The sequence below is a fragment of the Lonchura striata genome, chromosome 6, assembly GCF_046129695.1.
Source record: "Lonchura striata isolate bLonStr1 chromosome 6, bLonStr1.mat, whole genome shotgun sequence".
Taxonomy (NCBI): Eukaryota; Metazoa; Chordata; class Aves; order Passeriformes; family Estrildidae; genus Lonchura; species Lonchura striata.
Window position 1 is genome coordinate 21,404,706 of NC_134608.1, and position 27,681 is coordinate 21,432,386.

General features: G+C 39.4%; 1 protein-coding gene across 7 annotated transcripts in view; it reads right to left on the reverse strand.

Moving 5' to 3' along the window:
• Positions 1 to 27,681, reverse strand: part of NRXN3 (neurexin 3) — a 963,379-nt gene that overhangs the window by 639,524 nt on the left and 296,174 nt on the right. For all 7 annotated transcript variants that reach the window (XM_021542850.3, XM_021542849.3, XM_077784015.1 and 4 more), the window contains exons 8-9: positions 26,670 to 27,108; positions 21,325 to 21,708 (exon numbers count right to left, since the gene is read on the reverse strand). In XM_021542850.3, the coding sequence (XP_021398525.1) occupies positions 21,325 to 21,708; positions 26,670 to 27,108 (823 nt within the window). The remainder of the gene's footprint in view (positions 1 to 21,324; positions 21,709 to 26,669; positions 27,109 to 27,681) is intronic.

The window sequence follows — 27,681 nt, forward strand, 5'->3', positions numbered from 1 at the left end:
CTGCCTATTGGAACATCTTCAATTTAAAATTGAGTACATTGCAAAAAATAATCTAAACCCAACTATCTGTATGTACTTCATCTGTCATATTTCCCCCTTCTACTGTTCATGGCATCAGAATATGCTATTTATTTTTTTAAAATCTTTCCTATTTTTCTTTCTCCTGTTACTGTGCAAAATGCCAATACAAAGAATGGCAAAAACAGCAAGCTACCTGCACCAGGAAATAAACAAAGCACGTCAAAAAATTACACTTCCTGTAAACTGAAATAAAATTTAATTAACTTTTTCAAACCTGTCCGTCCTTCAATTTCCATTCAGCTTTGGAACAAAACAAATCAGAATATGCACAGTGGTTTCAAATACATAATACCATAATTTTCAATGACAGTTAAGGACTGATTCATCCTTAACAGCAATTTTATCAAGTCAGAATGAGATTCTGCAGAATATCAAAGTAACAAGGGCTGTATCAAGCCACATTGCACCCTTTCCCCTGGGGAACACAGAGTTACACGTACAGCACCTTGCCTTGCACAGCATATCACTTCTTTACTCTGTATAAACATCCTCCCATGCTGGCCAGACTGAATACCACAAAGGGAGGAATACAGCACAAAAATACATAACCAAAGGAAGACAAGCAAAGCCCTCACTCTTCCAAAGAAAGTCAAGCACTGAGCAGCCAGCGCTCAGGACATATTTGGACAATCCTCTCAGACACATAGGATGATTTTTGAGGGTATCCTTAGCAGGGCTAGGTGTTAGACTCAATGAACCTTGTGGGAACCTTACAGCTCAGAATATTCTTTGGTCCTGTAATCTATGGTGTTAAAACTGCCATCTAATGGTGAAACTGTAACTTTGAAGCAGGTGGAGTAGACAGCACACAAGGAAACAAATCCTGCTTTGACCTGCAGCTCTTGGATTGAGATTGGCAATCACCTTTTTCAGCAACATTTACTTATATGCTGCTTCCTCCAGCACTAGCTGCTGGTGAAGCAAAAGTGTATGTTTTAAGTGACAAAACGTATTTTCATCAGGATGTGATTAATGACTCAAACTGCCAGATTTGATTTCCAGTTTTGTGCCACAGATAAGAGACTGCACAACGAAGAATAGAATAATGCCAAAGTTCAGGCATGGATTTTTTGAGGACTGATAATGTTATCTTAATTTCTGATAAAAAAAACCTACCAACATTGAAAACATGCAGAAATGCTGAGTTAAATCATCTAAATTACTCCAGTGATATAGATTTACTGGACATTTCAGCTATTCCAGAACCAAATCACTGTCAGCAATCTATCATTTACCTCATGATCTGGTGGTAGAGATTCCAAATCACTTTCCTGGTGGCTCAGGTATGGACAGAATTTTTGGCCTTGCTATGCACCTAAACCAAAGGAAGCTAGTTCAGACAAGTCAGTATTTGCCTTTCCACTTTGCTTAAAGTATAATTAATAGTACCTCTTTATTATGCTTCCACTGATCCCCTAATAATGGTAGAATCATACAATAGTTTGTTTTGGAAGGGACCCTTAAGATCATCTAGTTCCAACCCCCTACCATGGGGAGGGACACCTTCCACTAGGTCAGGTTGCTCAGAGCCCCATCCAACCTGGTCTAATAATGTTGGTCTAATATCTAAAGCAGAAGGACACAAATTAGGACTCCTGAGAGCTATTCAACAAGTCACTTTGTGATTTTCCTTATCTGAAAGCTGGAAAGATTGTCATTTACCTCTCTTCAACAACATGTTTTAGATTCTGACTAAGCAATCATTACAAAGTAAGCCAAATATATTAAAAGGATATCACTAATGGAAAAATATAACCTAATGAACCCTTGTATTGAAAGTACTATATGTCAGGAACAGGTGTATTTGGAATCCACTTCTGACAGGATATTGACATCTAATTCCATACTATCAGCAAAGATAGTTCAATTTGCTCGCCTTTTTATGTGCAAGTGAGGGCCAGTGAAACTGTCAGACTCCTGATGAAAGACAAGTACCTAGGATACATAGAGAAAAAATGGTTCCTTCATAAAACTCTCTCTCCAAGTCATTCAAGAGTTTAGAATCTCAGAGCTTAATACATGAGCCATCATTCCCCATATCACTGGAGAAAAGGGATGTTAAGCTCTTCACCCACAAAAGCAAGCATGCAGCTTCTTCAGCAGAGAGACATTTCTATTTTCAATATAAAGTGAATCACAGGCTCTTACACTGGGGCTTAATCATGATCCTGAAAGTTCAATACAACATCTGTAGTGAACAGCACGCTCTGCTTTCTCCTAAAGGTTCCTGGAGGGCTGCAAGGGTATGCGGGAAGCCCAGAGGGTGGAAAAGCTGTGTGTATTAAGGAGTTAATACACTTTAGTATGAATTTCAAGTATGTTAGAAGACAAACACAGTGTCAAGCTTTTCCCCAAAACAGTCGCTAGTAGGAACTTAGCAAATCAAGCGAGCCACCAGTTGCTGGGTGAGCAGAGCAGGCGATGGGGATGCAGAGACCATGGGCAGGGACTGGTACACTGGGGGCACAGTGAGGGGTGGGTGTCAGTGCTGCTTGAGGCCATTAGATGGTGAAGGAGGCTGTAGTTGTCTCCTCACCTGTGCCACTAGTGCTGAACTACTTGTTATGTGTTTTTTCAAGAGACAACAGTACGGCTCCTCCCTGGGGTAGAAGAGAAAGCAAAGACACATAACAAATCCCAGTCAGTTTTCTGTGTACTGTCACTGCCACCAGCTCTCACTGTCACTTTCTGGACAAGGTCCCAGGTTTCCACTCCCATCTGCACAAGTTCTGGATCAGCAAGGGCTATTTCAAAAGAAGCTTTTCCTAATTTACACCTGGAAAGGATGCAACACAGCTCTGTACCACAATACATCCACGAATAGCTGTTTTCTAAAATAAGCAGCTGACGTACTCTGACCAAAGAGGAAAAAGAGTAGATCTCCTAATAGGATGGTTTTCCTGTCTTTGATTCCTGTTATTTGAACTCCTCCACGTGATTTCAAAGCATTAAGATGCACTCAGGAATGTCTTTTGAAGTGTCCTACTTTCACAGCAGAAACTGAGACAGAAATAAAAGACAGCTCATCCACTGTCACACTGCAAAGCCAGGACTGTGCAGGGACACAACCCACTGTCCACCACAGCTGGGCTGCTGCCCTCTCTTTGCTGGATGATCCAAGAGCCACATGCCACCTTGTACTTTTCACCAGACAAACCCTGAAAAATTCTCAGAATATCAAACAAGTCAAAATAATGAAGAGGTCAATAACTCCTTTGGAAATTGGAAAATAATCCACAAGCCTAAAAATAATCTAAATCTGTAACGGAAAGGAGACTGATCTTGACATTACTTGAAACATAGATGGTAAGACTCTATAGATAAAACACCTGTTTTTCTTTCAAATTCTGCAGATAGAGAGATTCAAAAGGGAAAGAATTGAGGCACAAGACAGTTTTTTAAGATTTCAATTGGCATTTATTTTGGACTAGAATTTATTTACTGCAGAGTTAAGCATCTCTCATAGTTACAGATTCTCTATTTATATCTGCTAACTGTGCATATTTCCTGGTTCTCTGATTCCAGACCAGCTGCTGGGCACAGCTGTGCTCCAACAAAGGCACCAAAACCAGCAGGATTGCTGTAGGACTGTCATACTTCCCTAATTTCATCTGCATCTGGAAGAGGAAATCACAGTGCTTTTCTCACCCACTCCTCACACAGCTCAACAGAACACCACCGATGTAATTGAAAAAAAAAAAAAAAATCAGTGATAGATTGCCAGTGTGAGAAGCTCCCAAGCTTCCACAGCTTTTAAACATTGCACTAAAACTTCCTGCACAACATAAAAGATTGCTAACACAAAGAATACAGGAATCAACCTAAACAGTCACCTGCAAACCAAAAGACAGAGCAGAGAACATCCTGTGAGCAATTTGACATGTGGAGAGAAGAAGGCATAGAATTGCAAACAGTATAGTGTCTGGCAACAAAGAAGCCTCTATTAAGTGGGAAAAGGGTGGAAGTAAAAACAATGCAACTAGGCAGAGCACCCAAGGCCTCACAACATGGTGCAGGCTGTATGATCACATACAGCTATGTGGCATCTCAATCTTGAAGTGGGTTTTTAGAATGCAAATTTCATATTTCTGTGGGCATCAAACTCAAGGATGCAACAAGATCAAGCCTGCACCCAACATAGGGTGCACATCCTCCTCCTGGCATGCACCACTGGCTGCTCTTCCCCCACTCACCAGCTGTCCCAAACACCAGCCTTACTTAATGGCTGCTTCACACCCTGAGCACCTTACTTATATATTTCACTCTAAGAGCTGATGGGCCCCTAAGCACTACAGGGGGCAACACTGGGGTTTGTCAGGATTTACTGCTTTTATTCATCAGAACCTAATTGATTTGCCAAAGATCAAAGTCCATGACAAAGCAGGACTAAATGCAAGTGAACTAAATAGTGGACTATATTTTTGTTGGTGTTTTGGAGGCTTATGCAGATGAATAATATTTTGGATTACAGCTTGTCAGTCAGAAAAGTCTCTGTCTTCCATCTGCCACAAAGATGAACAGTTAGTAGCATACTTGCTGGTTCTGCTTATGCACTGGCTGGAAAGAACGAACCTTACAGTAGGCTCTCCTCACCAGCAAACTGGAAACAGCAGTCCATGCTTCTCTTTCTCATATAAGTCTGTGAACACCTCTTCGAACTGAGATTTGAGCTTGGGATCTGAAGGATTCTTGGACACAGCTTTTTCCTGCAGTGCATTTGACAAAACCTTCATAGCAACCGTCTTTTCTCATGTGATACTGTAACACATGCCAAATAAATTGTTTCTAGTTTTCCCAAACATGGAGTTTGTTCCACAATTCTTTGAGACCCAGCAAAGAAGCTGAGTAACAAAATGTTGTTATTTTTACACCATTAACTATTGTACCCCTCCTAATTCAGTATGAGTTATTATAACAAGTAATTACATTAAGAATCAAACAAAACTTACTTTGGTAATCAGTGTCTTGCATGTTGTATAAATTTATTCATATATTCACTAATTACGAAAACATATCCAGTCATTAAAGGGATTTAGAAAGGAAAATAGGTCTTTTAAAGTTGGAAGACATTTCCAGGGTTTGATTCTGAGGCATACATTTCCCAGATTGATTCAAGATAGAAGCAGAAGAGCTGGCTAGATCACGGAGCTCCCTCCCCTTCCTGTCCTCTTAAAAATCATATTTCACAGAAGTGTAGAGGAGCCTGGCCTTGCTCTGTTGTTTTAGCCTTCCTAGTTTCCAACACCTAACAGATGGGATTTCCACCCTTTTTATGAGTCCTGCTACAGCAAAATAAAGGAAAAAATAAAACAACAAAACAACCAGCTAATTGTTGTGATAGTATGATATTCACCATTTTCCTTTCTTAATTTAACCCAATATTCCTGTCCTGTGAACTTCCTTAAGGCAGTCCTCCCATCAGAGCTGATTCATCATCCTCTCCTCAGGTTATAATTTACCAATCAATATGTACTGAAATCAATATGTACTCTTCTAATTTTTCTCCATAATTCCTCCCTTCAGCCTCTTGATTATATTTCAACTTATTTTGCCAATTTCCTTCATATTGTTGGATTTTACTCTAAGCTGCACAACAGTGCTTTCTTTGCACCTTTTATACTTCTATTTCTTGAATATACATTTCTACCTGTGTGACTAGGAATAGTTCTGACTAGCACAGGTGTAGCTGAGTACACAATGGTACTTCATTAGTACACAATTTAAGTGGTGAGGAGTTGATATTCAGGCTTTGTTATCTTGGCAAAGGTCAATGGGTAGAACTATTTAAGGCTCCTTTCTTGTGTGCTCTGTAAATCTCATATCACTATTGAGTTAAATACATCCAGCCAATTGCTGACACACCATACAAAATTTCATCATTTGTTTAGTGCCTTATAAAGGGCAGTGAATAATTTTACCTTTTCAATGCCAAAGGAACAAGAAAGTTTTTTTCCCCTTGAGTGGCTCAAGTACTATAGCATTTTATCTATAAAAGGTTGCTTATGTATCTAAAAAAAATACAGCATTGTGTCTCAACAACCACATAAGGATTGTAATAGCACTGCAGGTGTATAAAAGTAAAGACAGAAAGTTACTGCTATTTTAAAAGAAAATATCTGACCTTTACAGATTTTAATACACATTTTGGGTCTAGGCAATGTTGTTCTTTTGGGGATATGAACACAAATTATCGACACAACACCAAGAGTAGCCCCCATTTCTGTACTGATGAATAAAATACTCTGTGTCAATTAGCAATAACAGGAAAATTAGTTAGATAACACAAAAATAGGTATCATTCATCAGCTTAGGTTTCTACCAGTTCTCATGCAGGATGTCCATTAAGATTAAGAAAAACTATGAAACAGAAAGTCAAGTATTAGCAAAAAGTACAGATTTTGCCAGTCTTCAGCTTTTCTTATCCTAAAATCTGAAGCTCTTAGTGATTCATGTATTTTTCCACATTGCAACCCTTTTACAATTTTGGAAAGTCCTAAGTATCTGGGTTTTTGGGGAGGTTCTTTGTGGTTTGTTTTTTTTTTTTTTTTTTTTTTTTTTTTTTTTTTTTTTGTGTTGTTTTTTTTTTTTTTTTTTGTTTTGTTTTGTTTTTTTTTTGTTTGTTTTTTTTTGCAGCTGGGGAACACAAGGCGCATAAAAATGAACTTGCCTGTAGTTATTTAAGCCAGAAACAGAATTCTAAGGTATGTCTACATTGTACACTTTTCTAAAACACTGAATTAGTGAAGTCCCATATATGTCAAGGCTTGTTTTGTGAGAAGCCCTGATCAGATTTACTCTCCAGGCTGGTAGGGATGCTGAACTGACATGACACAACTCACCGCTCATCTGCAGGTACTGCCACTGTAGCAGTCAGCAGATGGTCTTGCAAAGCAAACAGGATTACACACAACATAGCACAGGATGCTCTGTGCCCAATACACTGCAACACAGCTTCTGAACAGCATCTGCAGGGCAGCTTTGCAAAGATTTCTGAGTAACAGCATTTGTTATGCTTTTAGCCTGGTCCATGGGAAATCACTAGTTTTAGCTATCACTGTCAGATAACATTTTCTTAATCTTTACTTTTTCTTTAAGTTAAGGCTTATACAACTTCAATTTGCCTTATTAGCTCATCTACTAACTTCTTCCATGTTTTAGTCAGTTGGAGATCCCTGGATAGTAATCAGACACACAGGGAGTGATAGCTGAGTGAGCAGTGCTTGGTAAGTGAGAGGCAGTCCCGTGGGGAGCTGTGTGGTAATCAGCTTTTCATTACTACATGCTGAAAGGCCAAAGTGATTCATGAGTGCTCTTCTGAGTGGGAAAAGGGAGAGGAAGAGAAGATGAAGGAACTCTGGTTCTGATATGAATTATCTCTATCCTATCACAGTATATAAGTATTTATCTCTAGAAACTGCTAACCAAATATCCCAGGACTATATTATCATGTCTGCAGAGATCTGCAAGTATTATTTTAGAGACATAAGATAGCTTTTTTAAGGTGGAAAGAGTAGCTTAGTGCCCTAAGAGTCTAACTAAATTAAGCAATATCTTAGATCCAGACACTTAAATCCCAGTAAATGAAATCTTCTCAGAGTCAGGGTTATGGCTAATTACATTTGTAATCTTGAATCTTACTGTAGGTGCCTTAATAGTTCAATATCACAGTTTCCCAAAATATAAAATGATGATGATATCAATCTCAAATACTCTGCATATGGGAAAAAATGGCACTTATTTGTATAGGATTATAAATCTGCATCCTTATAAATAGTTTAATGTGGATTTATTTAGCATATTCTGATAGCCCAAAGACAGGTAGTGATGTCAACAACTTCCTGGCTTTCTTCCAGCTATGACCTTGTCTGCTCATTTTAAGTTTGAAAGGTCCCCCATGAGTTATCTGTATGCAGAGATTCAAAAATTCACCCAAGCCTCTATTTCTGGCTTCTACAGACAGAGAGATAATACTGTGAGATTTGGCAGGCCCCACAACACTGCAAAGAACAGGCAAAGAACATCCTGAAGTCCATTGCCAACCCATGTTTGAAATGGGTTACAGTTCACTGCCAGAGCAGGAAACACCTAATTTCCAAACACAAACAGCCTAATGCCAGGACCACAGTCCTGGCTGTATCTGTCTTCTTCCTTCCTGCCCTGAAGCTCCCCTAGGTAGCCTTCACCAGGAAACTGCTCAAGCGTGTAATCCAGAAGCAATGCTGAAGCAGGAAAAAGCACAGCTACCTGCAGGCACCCAAACAGATGCTGAACTACAGTTCTTGACATGCACAATCTCAGGATACTGCCTTTCAAGGGACTGACATGGGAAAAGAAAGTTATAAGTGCCAACCAGTTAAATAGGATTTTATAGACCAACACTTTGATGGAGCTGAGTGAAAGGTGTCTAGGAAAACCAACTCACAGCAAAGGGGACATGGCAGCTGTTTCAAAGCTGCTTCTCCTGAAAGATTTACTGACTGAGCCTTGGCCGGTGGCACAGACTAGGGTAGGAGCTGTAGGCAACACACACATAGACATACAAAGAAAGGTAAATGATCTGCAATTTGATTTTTACAGCTTCTAGAAAAAACAGCAGTGTAAAAGAGAATAGATGGGCTCAGCAAATTGTCACCAGCCAGAAGGAAAAGACAAAAGAAAAAAGAAATCACAGCAGTGTAAATCAGTCAGGGAGAAATGGCTAAATGAGGATACTGATTGCTAATCTACATTCTGTCACTCTGACTTTATAAACAGGTGAGCTAAAGAGGCCATGTGTGCAAAAGCAGCCCCGTAAAAGCACTGTTTTTCCCAATCTCATCTGTATTCACAGTGGACCAGGTTTTCACTTTATGTTTGCAATGTTCCTGTTTCTTCTGCAGGTCCATTAGCACTGTGCACATTGCACAGTCAATACCAATTCCAGCCTACACTTTTCTGCCTTTTTTATTTGGACACAAGTCCTTCTGTCTGCTGGATTCATTACCCTTCAACATGGCTATTTGTAGTCTCCCTTTATGTTTTGATTATTTTTTAAAGCAGCCCGAGTGCTTTGACTTAAATACAAAAATTACTTTATTAAAAGATAAAGTGAAAACAGTGAGGCATTTAAAAATGCCATGATAAATAATTTCTGGTTTTCTTTACTTTAATCCTTTTTATTTTCCATAATTACTTTGCCCAAAAAACTTGCAGGCTATAAAATTACCCCTACCCCTGTCCCCCAAAAAATGCCAGCCTTTTGTTCAACACAGGTCTATTCATTCCTTTCCTTGTTGCCTTTTCCCACATCCCAAGAAATCTTTCAGGACATTCTTAGTTCTTCTGTACCAGACAGGAATGTGAAATTTGATCAAACTGGAAGGTGATAGAAGGATTTTGGCAGGCTTAGGGGAATGGCATACAAGAATTTGAACAACATACAGAACCATGATGTCACCTTAGTAAAAAGGAGAGCAACAGCCTAAGACAGGAGTCAATCTCCACCCTGCTGAATTCTGGACCATCTCCACCTCCTTCACCAAGGTGGCTAAAGGCAGCTCCTTCACACCACAGTGGTGCTTCCAGCATCAGACTAGGACTGGGGAAAAGTGAACTGCCAACTATTACCTGTGCCTTACTTTATTCATTCCCTCAGATGATGAATCCCATATTTAACATGAAGAAAAGATGAAATTATTAAAAACACAACTTTGAGGCAAGCATCTTGGATGCAGCACTAAATCAAACTCCAGTAACACTTGACAGGGAAAGAAAGGCTAAAATTCATCACTGGTCAGTCCTCCAATAGGACAGAACAATCAAATGCAAATGTAGAATAAAGGAAATTTGCACAAATTGGATATGAGAACTGACCAAAAGAAATGGGGTAGCAGTGATTTGTGGGGTTTGCATCAAAAACTCAAATTGCAACAGAAGAGAACTTCCCTGAAGAAATGGCAATAGAATGGTGGAAACCTGGACATTTCTATGACTGGGTACTGAACTGTTAGGCTTCCACCTCTAGGAGCCAGAACCGGTACAACAAAATTCATGTAGAGATTCTAGATGTTTTGAAATTCCTCAGTATGCCAAAAAGCTTTCCTTTGATCCATTTTTTTCCTCTTTGGTCACAAACACTCTCAACACAGAGATTAAAAAAAAAATTACAGAACTATAAAATATTGGAGACCATTGCTGTATTCTTGCTTCCTTCTCATTCTTTAGCAAGCACACACCTTTTGCCAGTCACTTGTTCAGAGGGAGATCTTTTCCTCACGTCGCAGATGATACATGCAGCACAAACTCCATTTTGTTCTGCTTAGTTCAAACCTTGCTCTGCTCCCCGGGCTGGGTGCATTAAGCTGCCTCATGGCTGTCTTCAGCAGTTTCACACACAAAGGAAAGGAAATCAGAGCTCCAGAAGAAGAGTTCCTCCTTTCCCCCTTCTACTTTGTAGATCTACCATACCAGGCAAGTCAGAAAGACTGACCTATTTCCTAACCTCTAATGCAAATACTTCTCCAAGAGATGACTAAGGTATATAAAGGAGAGGTACTCTATGTATTACTCATTCTAAGTACAAGCCTAGGGCTCCAAGAGCTGTCAATCTAACATGCTTTTCAACTGAGGGGCTGAATTGTTATTTTCCATTTTACTGATTTAATGAAAGGTAGTGGATAAAAAAACCTCACTGTTTAAAATACCATATTTTTTCTTTCTCAGCAGTCTGAAATGGGGCCTGTGGGTATTGAAGCAGTCAAACTGAACTAATTCCATATGACTCCATTTGAATCCTAAACTCTGGTGCTTTGATACAACTTCCAACAGTAATCTCTTTCAACCTTCCCTGCCCTTTCACTCCCTTCAGCAGTATTACAACATGAAGAATTACAATTCTTTGTTCAGAAATGGAAAAATGCTGTTCCTCACAAGAACACAAGATTAGTGTGGCAGGTAACCCAAAGGGTCCAGGCTGACCACAAGAGGACCTCACCCTAAGAGGTAAAACTAGAGAAGTGAAAAGCTGTAAGATATAAAAAAATGGAAGCATCATGAGACCAGTGACACTTATGGAGCTGTTTTTCTTGTACATACTCGCTGCTGTGTCCTTTTAGTGGGAGGACTTTTGCCTTAATGTGATGGATATCTCCTAGGTTTTATGTTCTATCTATTACCAGCTTATCACCTATAATCACGACAGAGCAGGAAGTCACTTTGAAACTCATATTAGGACTTGATTCATCAAGATGCAGTTAGTTTCCCTCTTCTGAACCTTATCTCCCAATTTTAACCTCTTGTTCTCAATTACCCAGAAAAAAAAAAAAAACAGGATTCTAGTAAGAAATAAAAATGATGAGTATTATCTTTCCTTTATACATTCTCAGATGCCTTAGCAATGAGAGTGAGAAGGGTTTCCCTCTGGAGGGCCATGCCTTGGAGTCTGGTACCTAGCGGCAATGGATTCACTAGGACCACCCTGTGAGCTGCTCTGTGAGATAACTGCATTTGAGACAAGACAGACAAACCAAGCAGACTGGGGGCAGCCAATATACACCACCAAATAAGATCTTTCTATGCTTGTGGTGATGGCTGTGCTTCTGCATATCCTTTCCGTATCACATAATAGCCTCATCCAATCAATCAAAGTGTCCAAGGGACGACTGCCTATCTCCACATGCAGAAAGAGTCAATTAAGGGAGTGTCATGAATGCCAAGTCTTTCCTCTCCCCCTGAGATGAATAGAGGAAAAGAAATGAGACAGAAAATGCACTGTGCCGGTGCCTGCCTTTAAGCACGATGGCTTTGACTGGGCAAAGCAGGGAGATAGAGAAAGCTAATTTCACAGATAACATCTCCAAGGTTTATATAGTAATTTTAAATATTTGAAATAATTTTTCATGACAAATGAATCTACTTCATCCTGGCTTCTTCCATCAAGATATTCCCTTTAATTGTAAGGACAATTGGCAGTCTCAGCAGAAACACAAAATGGTCTGATTGGAGGGTATGGAAAGGAAGTAGGGTATTTAGTCACAGGGACTGAGTTCAGCCACTAAGCTATAAGAGACTCAAAGACAGAGGTAGTCTGAAGCAATTCTTGAACCTAGTGTCATCAGTTAGTCTCTGGACACCTGACAAATCACAACAGATGTGGTGCATATTCATACTACGTCCATTCTGGATCATGCATGTAACATGCTGTGAGACTCGACTATTAATGATTACTGACTCAAAACATTTGCCCATTTAGGGAGGCACCACAGTGCTGAGGCAGGTTTGCACCCCTGGAGGAAGGAGAGGAACTTTTGGGTGTGTAATGGCTAGTCTGCATAAAACAGAGGGGGTAAACTGTCTCTGCCTGGAGGCTGCAAACCAGGCTTTGAGGCTGATCAGAGGCAGACATTGTGGAGACAGGATGGTGTCTTTTATCATGCATTGTCCTCCTGCACACATCCCAACCCCTCCTCCAGGGGACGGTCACATTCACACTTAGACCTATCAATATCAGAGACAGCTGAGAAGGGAACATAAATCATCAAAGACCCTCAAAGCACCCCCAGACTCATTTCTGTGCCCTTCCACCAGAGGACTGAAATCTCCTCTCCCAGAGGAGGTATCTGAATATTCCCACAAAGTCAGGGTGTACTTTACCTATTAAACTTTGTGTTTTGTTGGATTCTTCCCCAATCCCCCAACAGATCAAGATAGATCAAGACCGCTATTTTAAAAAACAGAATCTACAGATGGTGATAACGTATCTTTTTACTCTTATACTTTCTCTTTCTTTTCCCTATGCATTTTCTTAAGTAATATTTTTATGCTTTCATGCTGCTGTATTACTATAGATAATAATAACCAAAACTGCTACATACCTGCTTTCCATTGCAACTAAATAGTTTCAAAATAAACCCTATATATATATATATATATATATATATATATGCAAATTTTCAAGCACTGACCATTCAGTGTCCTTTCATTGTAATCCACCCAAAAGGATCTATTAACAAAAACCTGTGTTGTGTCTTTGTGGGGAAGAATCATAACACACCATCATGTGTCTTGTAGGGAGTAACCTGGGAAAGATAATCATTAAAAGGTAAAAATGTATTTTTCTTCTTTCATGATGAATTACCTCTTCAAATTATCTAAGTTTTACTAAAATCTGCCTTCCCCTGTGTGCTGGTTTTTGCTGGGGTAGAGTTAATTTTCTTCACAATGAGTAGTGTGGGACTATGCTTTGGAATTGTGTGGAAAACAGTGTTTAGCACATTGAGAAGTTTTTGTTATTGCTAAGCAGGGCTTACACAGAGCCAAAACCTTCTCTGCTGTGCATACTGCCACACCAAGGAGGGGGCTGAATGTGCTCAGGAAGCTGGGAGGGGACACAGCCAGGACAGGTGGCCCAGCTGACCAAAGAGATATTCCAGACCGTGTGACATCATGCAAAGAATAGAAAGTGAGTGGAAGGGGAAGAGATTTGGAGTGATGGTGCTTACCTTCCCAAGTCACTGTTACATGTGACAGGGTTCTGCTCTCCTGGAGATGGCTGAACACCTGCCTGCCATGGGAAGTGCTGAATGCATTCCTTGTTTTGCTTTGCCTGTATGCGTGGCTTTTCCTTTTCCTATTAAGCTGTTTTTATCTCAACCTGTGAGTTATCTCACTTTTAGCCTTCTGATTCTCTCCCTTATCCTGCTGGTGGAGGAGCGAGTAGCTTCTTGGGGTTTGGATGCTGGCTGAGGTTAAACCATGACACTGATATTCAGGTAAAACTGACCTGCTGTGACAAGCTGCCCTTCAATCTGAGAGTTATCTGAGTAACACTTTGTGCCTTGACTTATTTTGTGGCTTACATTAAGGAGAAACCATTGTTCTGAACTGTCATTTATAAACCAGAAGAGAAACAAAAATATCACTATAATACTGGTCCTGTAGAAGAGGCCTAAACTAATAAAAGTATCATGCTCTGAAAGCATTAATCAAAAGATCTTACCTACCCAGCAACATCTATTTTTGTTGCTGTTCTAGTGTTCTTTACAAGAGTTGACAGTACACAAAATCATACAGTTCTGAGTTATCGTATTTCTTGAACTGGAAGGACCTTATGAAAGCTATGCTCAGCAGTAAACAGCCAGAAGTACAGAAGTTTAGAGAAAAACAGCAGAAATTATCTTCTTCTGTGCCACCAACTAACATATTCAGATGAGATGAAGAGCACCTGGAGTATAACAAATTCACATGCAAAACGGAAGTCAAGAGTGGCCTTAAATTTCAAAAGCATATGATGATGGAATCAGGATGAAGAAACAGGAGGAACACATGGATAAAAAAATCATACCCATAACATTATACTATATAGGAGAGACAATCAGTTGGTTCTTATATGGTCTCAGATTTTCCAGCTGCTCGGCAGATGCTGTTGGAGATTGTCACATCAATGAGACTCTTCAAAGTTAAAGTTCAACAGCATAAAACCCATGAAATAGTATTTTCCCAAGCAGATGTAATCACCCTGACTGCAGAATTAACTGCACACTCTTCTGTACTGAGGATATCACAAAGGCACTGGAGTGCAACAAATGCAGTTACTTGTCCTGGAAAGCACATCTATTCAGAGTGGCTTTTGACTGAATGTATATATCTACAGACAAAAAAGTTATAATAAGTGGTAAGGATCACAGTATAAATCCACAAAAGTGAGACACTTTTAAATTATTCATTAATATTGTTTCTCTTCCCTTATAAGCCCATCTTGTCTGCACAGTCCTTATTGGAGCTAGCACAACATCTAATGAGCATCTTGGAAATTGTTTGAATGTTAGCACAGATGTTATCTGATAGAAGATAAGGAAAGAATTATAAGATGGAGGATACATAAAAGCCTAATAGGCAGAATAATAATAAGCAGTTGTACAACAAACAGTAGACTTCTGGTCTGACAGTCAGTCTCTAAGGAGAGATACAAGGGAGTTAATCACATAAAGTCAGGTATTTCCTGAGCAGGACTGTGAACAGCATCTTCCACTGTAGTAGCTGTCTGGGCCAGCCATAAAGGGATCAGCCACAGGTGTTATGAATGGATTGATGGCAAGTGAGAAAATTAACTTCTCACATAAAATGCTCTTAGGAAAGTTAACATTCTTCAGATCATGTTTAATGAAGATTTTACCATAAAATTAGTGAGAAACAAATTGAGATGGGTGTGAAGGGATTGTATGAATTGTTTTTGCTAAATTCAGATGGAATTTTTTTTCTGCAGCTTGGCAATAATTTGGGAAACTCTACAATAGGACCTAACTGGTACTAGTAAGTCAGTGAATAGATGAAGTCTAGAACAGACCTATTTTCTAGCATCTTACCTTATAACATACAATCAAAATAATTATTCTGATGTTTTGATTTTCTTAAGTCTTTGTTCATGATCTAGCAAGAATTAAAAGAATTAAAAACATTGCAGCAAAGACTTTTCTCCTATGTGTCCATCTCTCCTGGGAACCATCAGTCCTACAGGAAAATCTATTCTCAGCAGTTATCTAGCATTTCCCTGCATGCTCAGAAGGTCTGGACAGTGCAAAAAAGCATCAACACTTATGAGATGCTTTGAACAGATCTTCTAAGATGTGATTATCATCAAGTATCTTCACTGAAATTAAAAATAGATTTAACCTGCTACCTGTGCTTGAGACAGCAAAGTATACAGTACTTATCCTGTCTAGTAAATGGTTCTGTGGCATTTCTTATTACCAGTAATTTTGCAACATCTCCTTTCATTGCACACATAATGGGAAGAAGTGTATTGTCATTCAACTTCTCTTAGTAAACACTGCTGCACAGGTACTTGGCAGGTAATAAAATGTGCAGAACTGTGCTCAACATCATCATTGTTAACAGCAGATGTGTTGCTGTTCACAGAGAGTTTACCACAAAATACAAAAGAAGGCAGCTTTGCCCAGGATTTTGGCTGTCCATCTGTGAGGCAATAGAAATGAGCACTTGTTCCAGCCCTTGGAAAAATCAGAATGGGATATTTCTGTCTTTCTGCAATAAACACTGAATGCAGCTCAGCAAAGGAGATGTCTGGAACAAGCCTTTTTTTCCTCCCCTTTCCCCTGGAAAGGACTCGGGCTGTGTCCAATTCTGAGCAAATACCTTTTGAGATTTAAAATCTAAATCTCAACATCTTTTATTTCAGCCTTAAATGATCAGAAGTCTCATATCAACCTGCCTTTCCCAATACTATATACTTCTTCAAAAAAAAAAAAAAATCCAAGCAAACTACAATCACATCATTTAAGTAGGAGAAAATGTTAAAAAGTGAGTGATCAACAACATTTGATTCTCACTGGCCTAAAATGATCTGATTTTCAGTTGTCTTTTGCTTTGTGTACTTCCTGGGCTCTTGTCTTCTGCAGTCACTCTCACAGTGTTTCAGTAGAAGGAAAGGGTGCAGAGAGTTTTCAAGATCTACCCGACCTCATGCATCCTTTTGAGCCCAAGATATTTTCACTGTAGCTACAGAAAACAGATAATTTGAATACAACTCACATTCTCTTCCTCCTGCCAGGGCTTTGAGATCCTTTTCAGAAAAGTCCAGGGTACTTTCTAATCACAGCTAAGTAGTACATCATCCTCCATGAGCCAGATACCAGCTCCTACCTCCAACATCTTAAGTGCAATTAGCAGGGAGTTGCAATGACCTGATGCAGCTGATGTCAACACTCACAAATTGCAAGGCAAAGGGTAAAGAAGACATTAAGTACTTAAAAAGACCCACCAAAAATCTTTTACAGCTACTACACAAACCCACATTTCCTGCTCTCCTGCATGTCTGCAACAGTCCTCCAGCCTTTGCTGACAAGATTTGCAACTCACCCTGATTTCTCTTAGGTTGAGTTTGGACAAGCAGCTTACATGCAAGAGGAGGAAGCATGGTATCCATCACATTCGAGGAAACTTTTTGTCAATTGCCTCAAAGTTTGCCCTGCATCTGATGATCAGAAAGCATTTGAGAAGCATTCCCATGGGATTTCAGATATTTTAAATCCTTTATTTCAAACTAACCAGCAGAATAGCAGACCTGTTGAAACAAGGTACTTCAAAAGAGAGAAGCTGCACTGCAGACACTCTTCTCTGGTACTCTACTCTTTCTAAAACTCTAGGATGCAAGAATGATTCAGTACTACCAACAGTACAAGCACCAAGGTTTGGTTTTTTTTTTCCCTAATGCCCAGCACGCCACAACCCAAAACTAGCAAACTCAGTACAAAGTCTCAGCATGCACTTGCAATTATAATTTTCATCATAAATCCACTTCACTGTGCCTGTGATTCATATAAGAGCTATCCAAAACTAAATTAAGTTTAGGAGTCTTTCTGGCATGATTAAATCTTTTTCTTCACCGTATTTAACAGCAGTGCAAGAGAGCTCAGGGAGCAGGGGGAGGTGAGATCATTACCACATTGCAAGGCAGTCAGAGTATCACTTGCAGGAGGAATTGTGTCCTGTCTATTAGCTTCTTCTCTATTTCTTTCCTTTCTTTACTATAGTCAAACTGAGTTAGACTGCTTAGTAGAGAACCATTATGGAAAGGTGACAGAGAATAAGAAACGAGGATTTAAGAAAATAACAGTGTGTTACCTGGTCATCATGGTCTCTGGAGGAAGGTGTGAAATGGGGACCATATCAAGCTAACTGCCAGCATTTGCTGCTGCCTTTGCTCAGCCTCACAGCCTGGCACTGAGCCCTTACAGCCCATGAAAGAACAATCTGGTCTTTGCCATGTCTTGCCCCATCTCTTCCATGAAATTTCAACAACCAACTTGTAGTGTCAAGGAGAAACTACATTACTATTACTAGAAACTATGACACTTTCAGACTGCTAACACCTTTGTCTGCAAACATCACTGCCAATACTGAAGTAATGACTAAATACTGGAATTGTAAGAATGAATTTGAGGCCTTGGCAGCAGTTCTCTTCCCTGTCAAGCTCCATTACAGCCAGGTTTCTCTATCTGCAGAAAAGTACTGCCTGAGAAGACCACTGTAACCAAAGTCTATGTTGCATACAGTGTAGCTGGCTGAATATACAGAGGTGTTATTTCACTAACAAGGCAAACTCCCACAGGCTTTAGATACAAGTGACATACTGAATACTATGTATTTGTATTGGTTCGCCATGAATAAATAGAATGCAGACTTCTTTTCTGACTGACACAATCAACATCCCTTTTAGTCCCTTTTAAATGTATAATGTCCTTCATATCACATAAAATTTATGAGAAATACAGCATTATAAATGTAGAAATCCTATACCTGGAAGGTGGGAGATAGACTTTATCATCAACAAATTGATTATCTGCTTCTCTTCCAAGAATTGAATGTATGTCCTTCCTATTTTTAGTACTTAAACTAACGTTAAGTATGCACTTTGCTCTGTGATAAAGACTGTTTTTCCTGATAGTCACCAGGCACAGGACGTTCTTTATTCTAGGCTTCCCTGCCCCTTAACACTATCATACATCTTGGGCTGCAGGAATTACTCTCCTCTTATAGAACGACAGAAGTGTAAGAAAACAATTAAGAGTGAAATGGCAAACTGGAAAAGGGGGCCAGTAGCTGTCCCATATTAGAAGATCTAGCCTGCTCCTTCTTCATCCCTACCCTTATGCAACAGCTTGGCTGCCCCCCAGTCCTGTGGCAGCTCATCAGTCACTACGCTGCAGTGCCATCATAGCATGGCAGAATCCCTCACTTTGATTACCCTCCCAGTCTCCATCTCAACCTTTCTCTTTCCAACAGTGTTAGGATCACAGACCAGATGTAATCAGGATGTGAAATAATCTTTGGGTGTCAGACCAGAAAAATGAAAGTATCATTGGTTGCCTGCAATGCTTTTTGTTCATGGATACAAAATCAGTGGGCACTAAGGCAGTTATTAGACATTAAGCATTTATATCAGAGCAGTATGAAGCTCCTACATAACACCACATAAATATTCTGGACTCAAATGCTCTTCAATTTGTATTATTTTTTTCATGTATCCAGCCTCAAATATTTACTCCCTGTGAGCTGCTTCTCACATTTCCAAAGAGCATCTAGCATTATAATGCCATGTTTTGCCTGACACTGGGACTAAACAAGCAATGGGTCTGTGGTTTCTAGTTACAGACAATATTAGTTTCTCAGGATTAGGACCTTTGCATACATATTTTTTACTGTCCTGAACTGTTTCATCACAGTTTGTTAACCTTAAATATACTCTAATTCTAACACATATTTATTATGACCTCAACTTCCCATACTAGACATTAATTCATAACTGTATCATAACTGTAATTCAAACTGATGCACATCAGAGCACAGGCCTGACTTGATATTCATTTCTCCCAAATTAAAATGCTTACATGCCTTTAACCTACTGATTTCTTTTCACTTAAAAAAAAAGTAGAAAAAGCTAATGCCATCGATATATAAAGGTGCATGACATGAACCCTGTTCTTTATGTCACTGTTAGCTTTGGATTCTCTTCTGAGAGCCAGGTCTAGGAGATGGACATGAAACAGGCTCCACAAATCCCCAAATCACAGAGCTGGTGACTCCTAATACTAAATAGAGACCAAAGGCAAACATACATGCCATTTCTTGGGAGAACAATGAATTTATTATAACTCTTCCTTTTATCATGTTTTCACAAAACCTAATCACACAACTGGCCAAAACAATTCCCAAGGCTATGGCTGAGAAAACTTCTATCTGATGCTTTCCAGAATTTTCAAATCCCAGGTAGTCAAAAGAGAGAACTGCTGAGCTGACATTGGCATAGCTGATGCCCATGAATCTTACATTTTCACCCATTTTCCCCCAGCACGGATGGCAGTGTTGATGCTTCAGCTGTTTTAAGGCCTACTGGCAATTAACTACTATTCCTGCTTAGGGCAGCATGCAATGAATTTCTGGCTGTGAGCAGTTTTCTGAATAATCACAGATCTTGTACTTGAAAATCTAAAAATCCCATCCATATAGGAAGAATTTTGGGCATTAACAAAAAATTTCTGCAATGAAGAGAATCCTCTGTAGAGTGAATGAATTGCAAATCTCAATTATGCCTAATATTTTATGTACTGTAGATAAATTTCATGTTCTAACTCGTAAGCAGCATGCTACTATGATTAATATTAAAAAATGCACTAAGTGGGAAAGGTGTTGCTCACATATTTATAGCACAAGTTCAAAAACATCTGAATTTTGAGTTCTAAGGCACATGCTCTCACCATGGTGCCAAGTGAGGTGATATAAAAAAGGGACTGAAAGCCCTAAGATTCTGCTAATGGTTTACAGTTATTTCTTGGGTATACTGTGAATGCAGTTTAGCCTGAATGCAGTGCTAATGGCCAAATATTAACAGAAAGAATGGTTTAAATGTAAGAAAACGTCCTCTAGGGAGGTGGGGGTTTTTTTGGAACTGATCTTAGCCCCATATTTTTTTGTAAAACCACTCACCTATCTCATTCTGATGGCGGCACTAGCATAATAAAGATAACAACAATTAATGGAACCACCTATGTAATTGAGAAATACATAGTTCAAATATCTTCCATTAGTAAATCCTTCCCATATGATCTATAACACATAGAAAATTAGCCTGCCTACATGAGCATCAGCTGGGCTTCATATCTCCAAATCACATGTCTTTAAATCATAATTCTGTATGAGTATCAATAAGATGCAGAGACTCTCCCATGAATCTCCTGCAGATTTGCCTTACCATAGATGAACTTGAAGACGTGCTGTTTTAACACTATCCCAATATGGCTTTACTTATAAATAGCCATCAACGAAATTCTACTAGACAAAAAAAAGAGGAAGTCCAGATAGAACTGGGATTCATCGTCTCTCCTGTGCAGGAAAAATCTCCGTAACTGAAGCTCACAGTTGGTACAGTTTCTAGTAATTTGAGACTTCTCACATGCAGTTGTATTTTCCACCTCAGGAGACAAACCATACTCAGCTAAAGAAACTCGGGAACCTGAAGACAAGATCATCAGAAGGCTTAGGGTGGGAAGTGGCCAATTAAGTTAATAAAACAAGGGTGGAAAAGACTGGAAGGAAACAATCAGAGAAGACAGTTTTCCTGCTGTGGAAAATGGAACTTAGCATTGGGAAGACCAACAAGGGCAGGGGAGAGTCTTGTGGGAACACTGGATTTTGTTCTTGTTCTTGCTCTTCAGCTTTGTGTAACTGAAGTCAGAAAGCACAGCTTACCTCGCTCACATGTTCTACCCCAGTAGCCAGTGCCAGTGCAGTCACAAATGAAGCGGTTCCAGCCATCCTTGCAGACTGCATTGTTCTTACACGGGTAGCTGTCGCACTGCTTGGTGCTGAGGCGGGAGCAGGAGGACTTGACTCCGGCGGCATTCTGCGCCTCTGCCAGCTGCCGGATGTTCTTGCTTCGTCCGTCAATGAACAAGTCTCGGATACAGCCGACGTAGCCGTAGTTCAGCATTGCTGTCCAGAGCTCTGTGGGAAGGATGAGTCCTGCCCGGTTCTCGGGCAGCCCACCCAGGTACATGTCACCTTCCAGATCTAGGATCTCACTCTCCCCGCTAGCAGTGAACGGGGTGCGTCGGCTGTTCACTGATATAGTACCTAAATGAGGAAGATAAGTAAACATCAACACTTTCAACTACAGACTCAGTTTAGTTCATTTTTTTCCAATAACTAAGTGAGGTTTAAGGCTCAGCATTGGAGAGTGAAGATTCTTTCCTACCCAAATGGCATTCTAACTGTGTCTTTCACACAGCTCCCCCTCCTCCTGATCCACAGTGCTTCCATGCAGCGACTGATCATGCATCTGTATCCCAAATTGCATTAGAAAGTCAGAAGCATAATAATTCAATAGATAAATAATAGCATGTAAAATTTGAGCATTACTCAGTGGTATTCGTCCAGCAAAGCAAAAACTTATTGAGAACACACAGGAGTTTGGCATAAAGACTAGAGAGAAAAAAGATATGCAAAAGCATTTTAATTCCCACTACATAGCTTTTTCAGAAAACACTCCATCAGTACCTCCATATCTGGACCTGGATGATGGACCAATACAGACACATTTGTAAGTGACATGGAGAGAATGGCTGATGCATTGGAGGAAGCACTGAGTTACCATATAGAGAAAGCATTGCAAGGTGGAGCAAAGGACTGATAGCAGTGTTTGATGTAAATCAAAACCAATAAATAGGAAGTCCTACACCTGAGTCACAAAAGCCTCACACATAAGTACAGGCTAGTGACAAGCTGGCTAAGGAGCAGCTCTGCAGAAAAGGACCTGGAGACAACTTGAACATGAATTAACACTGAACTTGTAGTGGCAAGAGACAAGAGCTGCAGTAAGGTGCCCTGGTTCCAGCTAGAACAGAGGTAATTCTCGCAGTAGCTGGGAGGGTCATGGCCAAGGGAAGCAAGTGAGCATGTGGTTTGCAGAGTCTCAATGGGACCACTGAATGGAAGAGTACCATTCTTAAGTCACAACATAAGGGAATCTCCAACTCCACAGAAAAGAACATTTTTCGCCACAAAAGCGGTCAAACACAGAAACAGAAACCTCAGAGAGGTTTACCAGACTGAAGGCATTCAAAGTTCAACTGCATATGACCCTGAAGAAAGTCTAGACTGAACTAGAAATCTTCAGAAGTTTGTTCCAAATTAAAAAACTGTATGCTTTACAAAGCAAGTTTTCTAGTTTCCATTTTATACAGGAAACTTGAGAAAGGCAGAGACAAACTTATATCTGAACAACAGGTGTTATTAAAATTGTGATAGCTTCTATATGCTCCAAATCAAATATGGGCATAGTGCACTGAGGTAATTCACATGTATTTCAAGAAATTGACCCAGCTCACAAAATAATCAGAACATATAATACATAAATATAACCAGAACATGTAAAATAGGTACAGAAAAACAAAGTGACTTGTTTAAGGTCAGACAGTGTGTCCACAGAAAAACAGGGAACATAATGCACATCTCTCACATTCCAGAACAGTGCACTCTTCTGAAGAGCATTCAGCAGTTTCTGTGATAGGGATATCTGCCCACTAGACACTCATCTAAAAATCAGCAATTCACTCTCCCTAGCTATAAATCATCACATCGAATTGCCTTGTCATTAAGACAGTCTGTCTTCAGAGACACTATCCAAGCTTTAAGATTAATTCCACATCATTGGATTTTTATCAGACACCCTACAATAAGGAAGAAGAGTTAATAGAGTTAACTCTATCTATTGGCTCTGTGAGAAAGTACACTCACCTTTTCATCAGTTGTTAGAGGTATCTTCTTAGAGAACTGCATGATACAGACACAAGGTATTCCATGTGTGTGATTTTCCATAATAATTGAGGAATAATATTGGAGGAAGCAGTGTCAGAAGCAACAGAGGCATTATAAATTAAAGGCTCAAAGAGAACCACAGTAATTTGATGAATCATTTTGCATCAACAAGCAGAGCACCATAGGCATTTTTTCTTTTATAAAATAAGGAAAGAGAAAATATGACAATATACACACTGTCACACAGCCAGCATGTCACAGAGCCATGGGAACACAACTCCCCTTCCAGCATCTCCACTGCTATTTCTCAAAAGCAGCCTGTAGAGTACATATTACTCTAAAGCTTAGAACCAAAACACTGGAGGAGCTCTAGACAGCTGCTACTGTGAAGAGAACAAACATGTGCGAATGCCACAAAGGTAAAGAACCCCCTAAAAGACAAGAAATATTGGATAATTGGAGAAAGATGGTGAGATGATGAACAAAAAATAGGCCAGACAGCAACCTAAATATTCTGAGTGTTTTGTACCCTGCAGTAACTCCTGCAAGGAGATAGCACTAGTTTGGATGAACAGCACTTTTAAGACCAAGCTGCTGAGATGGAGAAATTCTATAGTGATCCAAGAAAGGCACACTGGCATAAGCTGACACCCTTTTTTTTTTTTTTTTCCCTTCAGAATACCATGTTTTCCATTCTGCTTAGAGTAGATCCAAGTCCATCTTGAGAAATCAGAAGTATCTAAGTACCTCCTCTGCAATGCCATCTCCTCTTTGTGCTGGACCGAAGAACAGACCAAAACACCCCTTGAGGGCAGAACAGGCACATCAAACAGTGCACTGATACAACTGAAAACCAAACCATCTAGTAAGATTTTTAGTGTCTGATCAGTTGGGAAGTCATGTATGTTTTGTAGCTGATGACTACCTGAAAATATTGTCCTGTGTAAAATGCTCACTGTTCCCCAGCTAGAAACTGTGACAGCTTTTGTGAACCTGGTGGGAGCTTTCCCAAAGGACAGAAAGGTTACAGGACGTTAGGTGTCCATGTACATGCTGCCAGCTTCTGTCAGAGTAGAAAGAGAAAAACATTTTTTTGGCTCTGGCAGCCAACACAAACCAAAGCATACACAAAGCCTAAGGGGACTAGAGATGCCAGAGGTTATCTGAGCATGACTGCCAAGCTTCCCTGCCTTAGTGCACTGCGGTAGTGAATATTTGGATTTTTAGGCTATTTTAGATCAGCAGAACCTGAAGTTTTGGACTGTTAGAAAATGGGGAAAAAACAAAGAGAGATGACACCTAACATAGGCCTTGCTGCTTTAGTAATGAGAATCATAATTTGCAGGTCACTTGCTCATTAAACTCAAAAGGGTGTTTATACCAATCATTAAGTAAATTAATTGTTTCTGTTTCTGAATTATAGCAATCTATACTAGGGGGGAAAATATCTTCAAGGTGTAACCAGTCTCCAGTCCACATGTGGAAGAAAAGCCAAAGACTGAACAAGAACTCCTCGAAGTCTTAAACTCCTTTCTCATACTTATCCGAAGCATCATTGTATAATAGTGACTGAGGTACAATGTGAAGAAATCAATGCAAATATCCTGGTTTTCTCAAGACACAAGACATCAGTCATTAGGATCATCAACTAAGTATTCATTCCGAGAAGTGAACTAAAGAAAAAGAAGAAAAAAAAGAAGACAAGACATCATACGAACACATTCTTTCTTGTTGAGAAAAATGTTTCAAAATCTGATACCTCTAATCAGTGTCCAGAATATCATAAACCTCCCTGCCAAGTGACAAACAAGTCAATCCTACAGGGTCATCCATCAAGCAGCAATGTGCCACACCCTCCTGTGAATGTGTCCAAATTTACACATATCCCTCTTGGTAGGGTTTTGCAAACATTCTTTGCATAGAGCCTGTGTCATTCCTGTCTCTTCTCCCTCTGCAGCTGCTTCTTCAGGGATGAGATAGTCCCCAAGTGAGTAAGCAAAACTGAAGTCAGCATGAAATACAACTAATTGAGTTTGCCCCTGGAAGTTAATTACATTTTAGCAATTCTAAAGAAATCAAAGCTCCATTTATTTATTTATGGCTTCCTTTGTAAAATGTTCCTATCAATGTCTTTAGGAGACAGCAATATATAACTATATATATATATAGTTATATATAAAACGCACATATTAAGTCCAAGCAGAGCACCATGCCAAATACAAAGAAACTACTCATATCATCAAAGGAAAACATAGCTTCAGGCAAAGACATGTTGAAACAGCTAGGCATTCCATGGTATCTCAAAGTCAGCTCTTTTAAAAAACCAAGGGAAGAAAATTCTAGCACTCCATTCCCTATACTGATGGTATTCAGCAACTGGAAACATAAAATTAGCGACCTAAAACTATCATCAGGAGATCACCAGACAAATCTCAAATCCACTGGCAAATGTAAGTAAAATTCCTTTTGAAGTGAAGGTTTTGAGATACCAGTGGTTCAGAAAAAAACTGAACTACAATTGTACAATTCTCTAGATGAAGCTAGAGTAACTGAGAATTTTTTTTCCTCCACAATTTCAGAGTAGTATGTTAGCTTGATATTCAGCACTGGAAACAACAAAAATATCTCTTGGCAATTGCATGGTAGGTGTATTTTTAGAAATAAAGTAAAACCCATATTTGAAAATGAGAAGCTGCAAAGAAAGAAAAGAAACATCCACTGAATATTGTCTCAGATTTTAAGACTAGAATCTGTCATTCAAAACAGTAATGAAACCTAACTCAAAACTACAGGATACTAAAACAAACAGAATGGAATAAAAATGTTGATCTGTTGCCATAATTTTATTACTGGTTATGCCCATTACTCTTATTTTTCTCACAACAAGATCCCAAATGCAGAAACCCAAGTTAGATCAGGAAGAATTTCTCAAACTGAGAACAGTGGTACTGGAGGACCTTAAACCTTACCAAGAAAGAAATCATCATAATAACTATGCATGCAATTGCAAATATAGGTCCAGAATATTGGAGGATTGTGAATAAAACATTAATAGATTACCTCTGTGATGTGCTATTCAAAATTCACACTACACATTTAATGAAAACATTTAATGAAAACCATTCACATTTTGCCTTGCTGGATAAACACCACTGGAATAACACTTTGTTAAGGAGGTGATTCATATCTAATAGATTTTGAATGTTCTGAGAATTAATACATAGCCCCAAGTCTGAATCTGAAATATGAATCTATTTAAGAAAAAGTTATAACTCTACCCGATCTTCCATCTCGTTGAATATCCACATGATACCACTCTCCATCATTGGCTTTCTTCTGTGTGGCCTTGACTTTAATGGTCCCAGAGCCCATGTCCAGCAGCAAGTAGAGGTTTCCATCTAGAAGCTCAACTGCAAAAAAGTCTACCTTTGTATTTTTCTGGCTTCTGGTATCTTTTCTCTCCTGAGGCTTGCCGTGGGTGAAAAGGATCAGTCCATTGGGTTCAGTGGTTCGGAAATCAAATGAGATAGAGCCCATCCTCTTGGTATTCCATTTAGGCAGACTAATATAGGCCTCAGGTGTCTCAAAGCTGATGGGATCCAGTGTAGCCACATTTTCACATATGAATTTCACTTCCCCATAGATCTTCATCTTAGTATCACCAATCCGTGCCAAGCGAGACAGCTCCAGACGAATGTCATTATTCTTATAAACAACCTGCCAGACACAAGGAAAAGTATCATACATCAATGCTGCATACAATACAAATACCCCAATTACTCTCAGCCATGGGAGATAAACTTTTCCCAAAAGGCAGTGGGGCGAGGAAAGTAGAGGGTGCAAGAGTCTAACATCATGACAGAGGGAGTGAGTTGAACCAGAAGAGTGTATAGAAATGACAGCAATGGGCACTTGGCAATGACTATAGATCAGATAAGCAGTCAAAAGATAATATTTAACTGAAGGGCAGTGAGAACAATTAACTCTACCACAGGCCCACTTGGCTGTAAAATCTTCTGTACATAAAATCCAGTGTGCGTCTGGTATCATACTGTTATATTTGCATAAATCCCATACAAAATACATAACAAAGTGTAACCTCCATGTCCATCTCTACTAGCCACAGCAGGGAACTTGGTACTACTGTCATTTCTCTATTATTCCTATAACCTACTTAACTACCAGGAGAGAGACGCAAAAAACTTTCAGCAAGTTGTGAACTATTAGTGATTGCCCTGTGGGTCTTGAAGAAAAAATAAAAAATACTTAAAATTTCTCTAAGAAATCTTA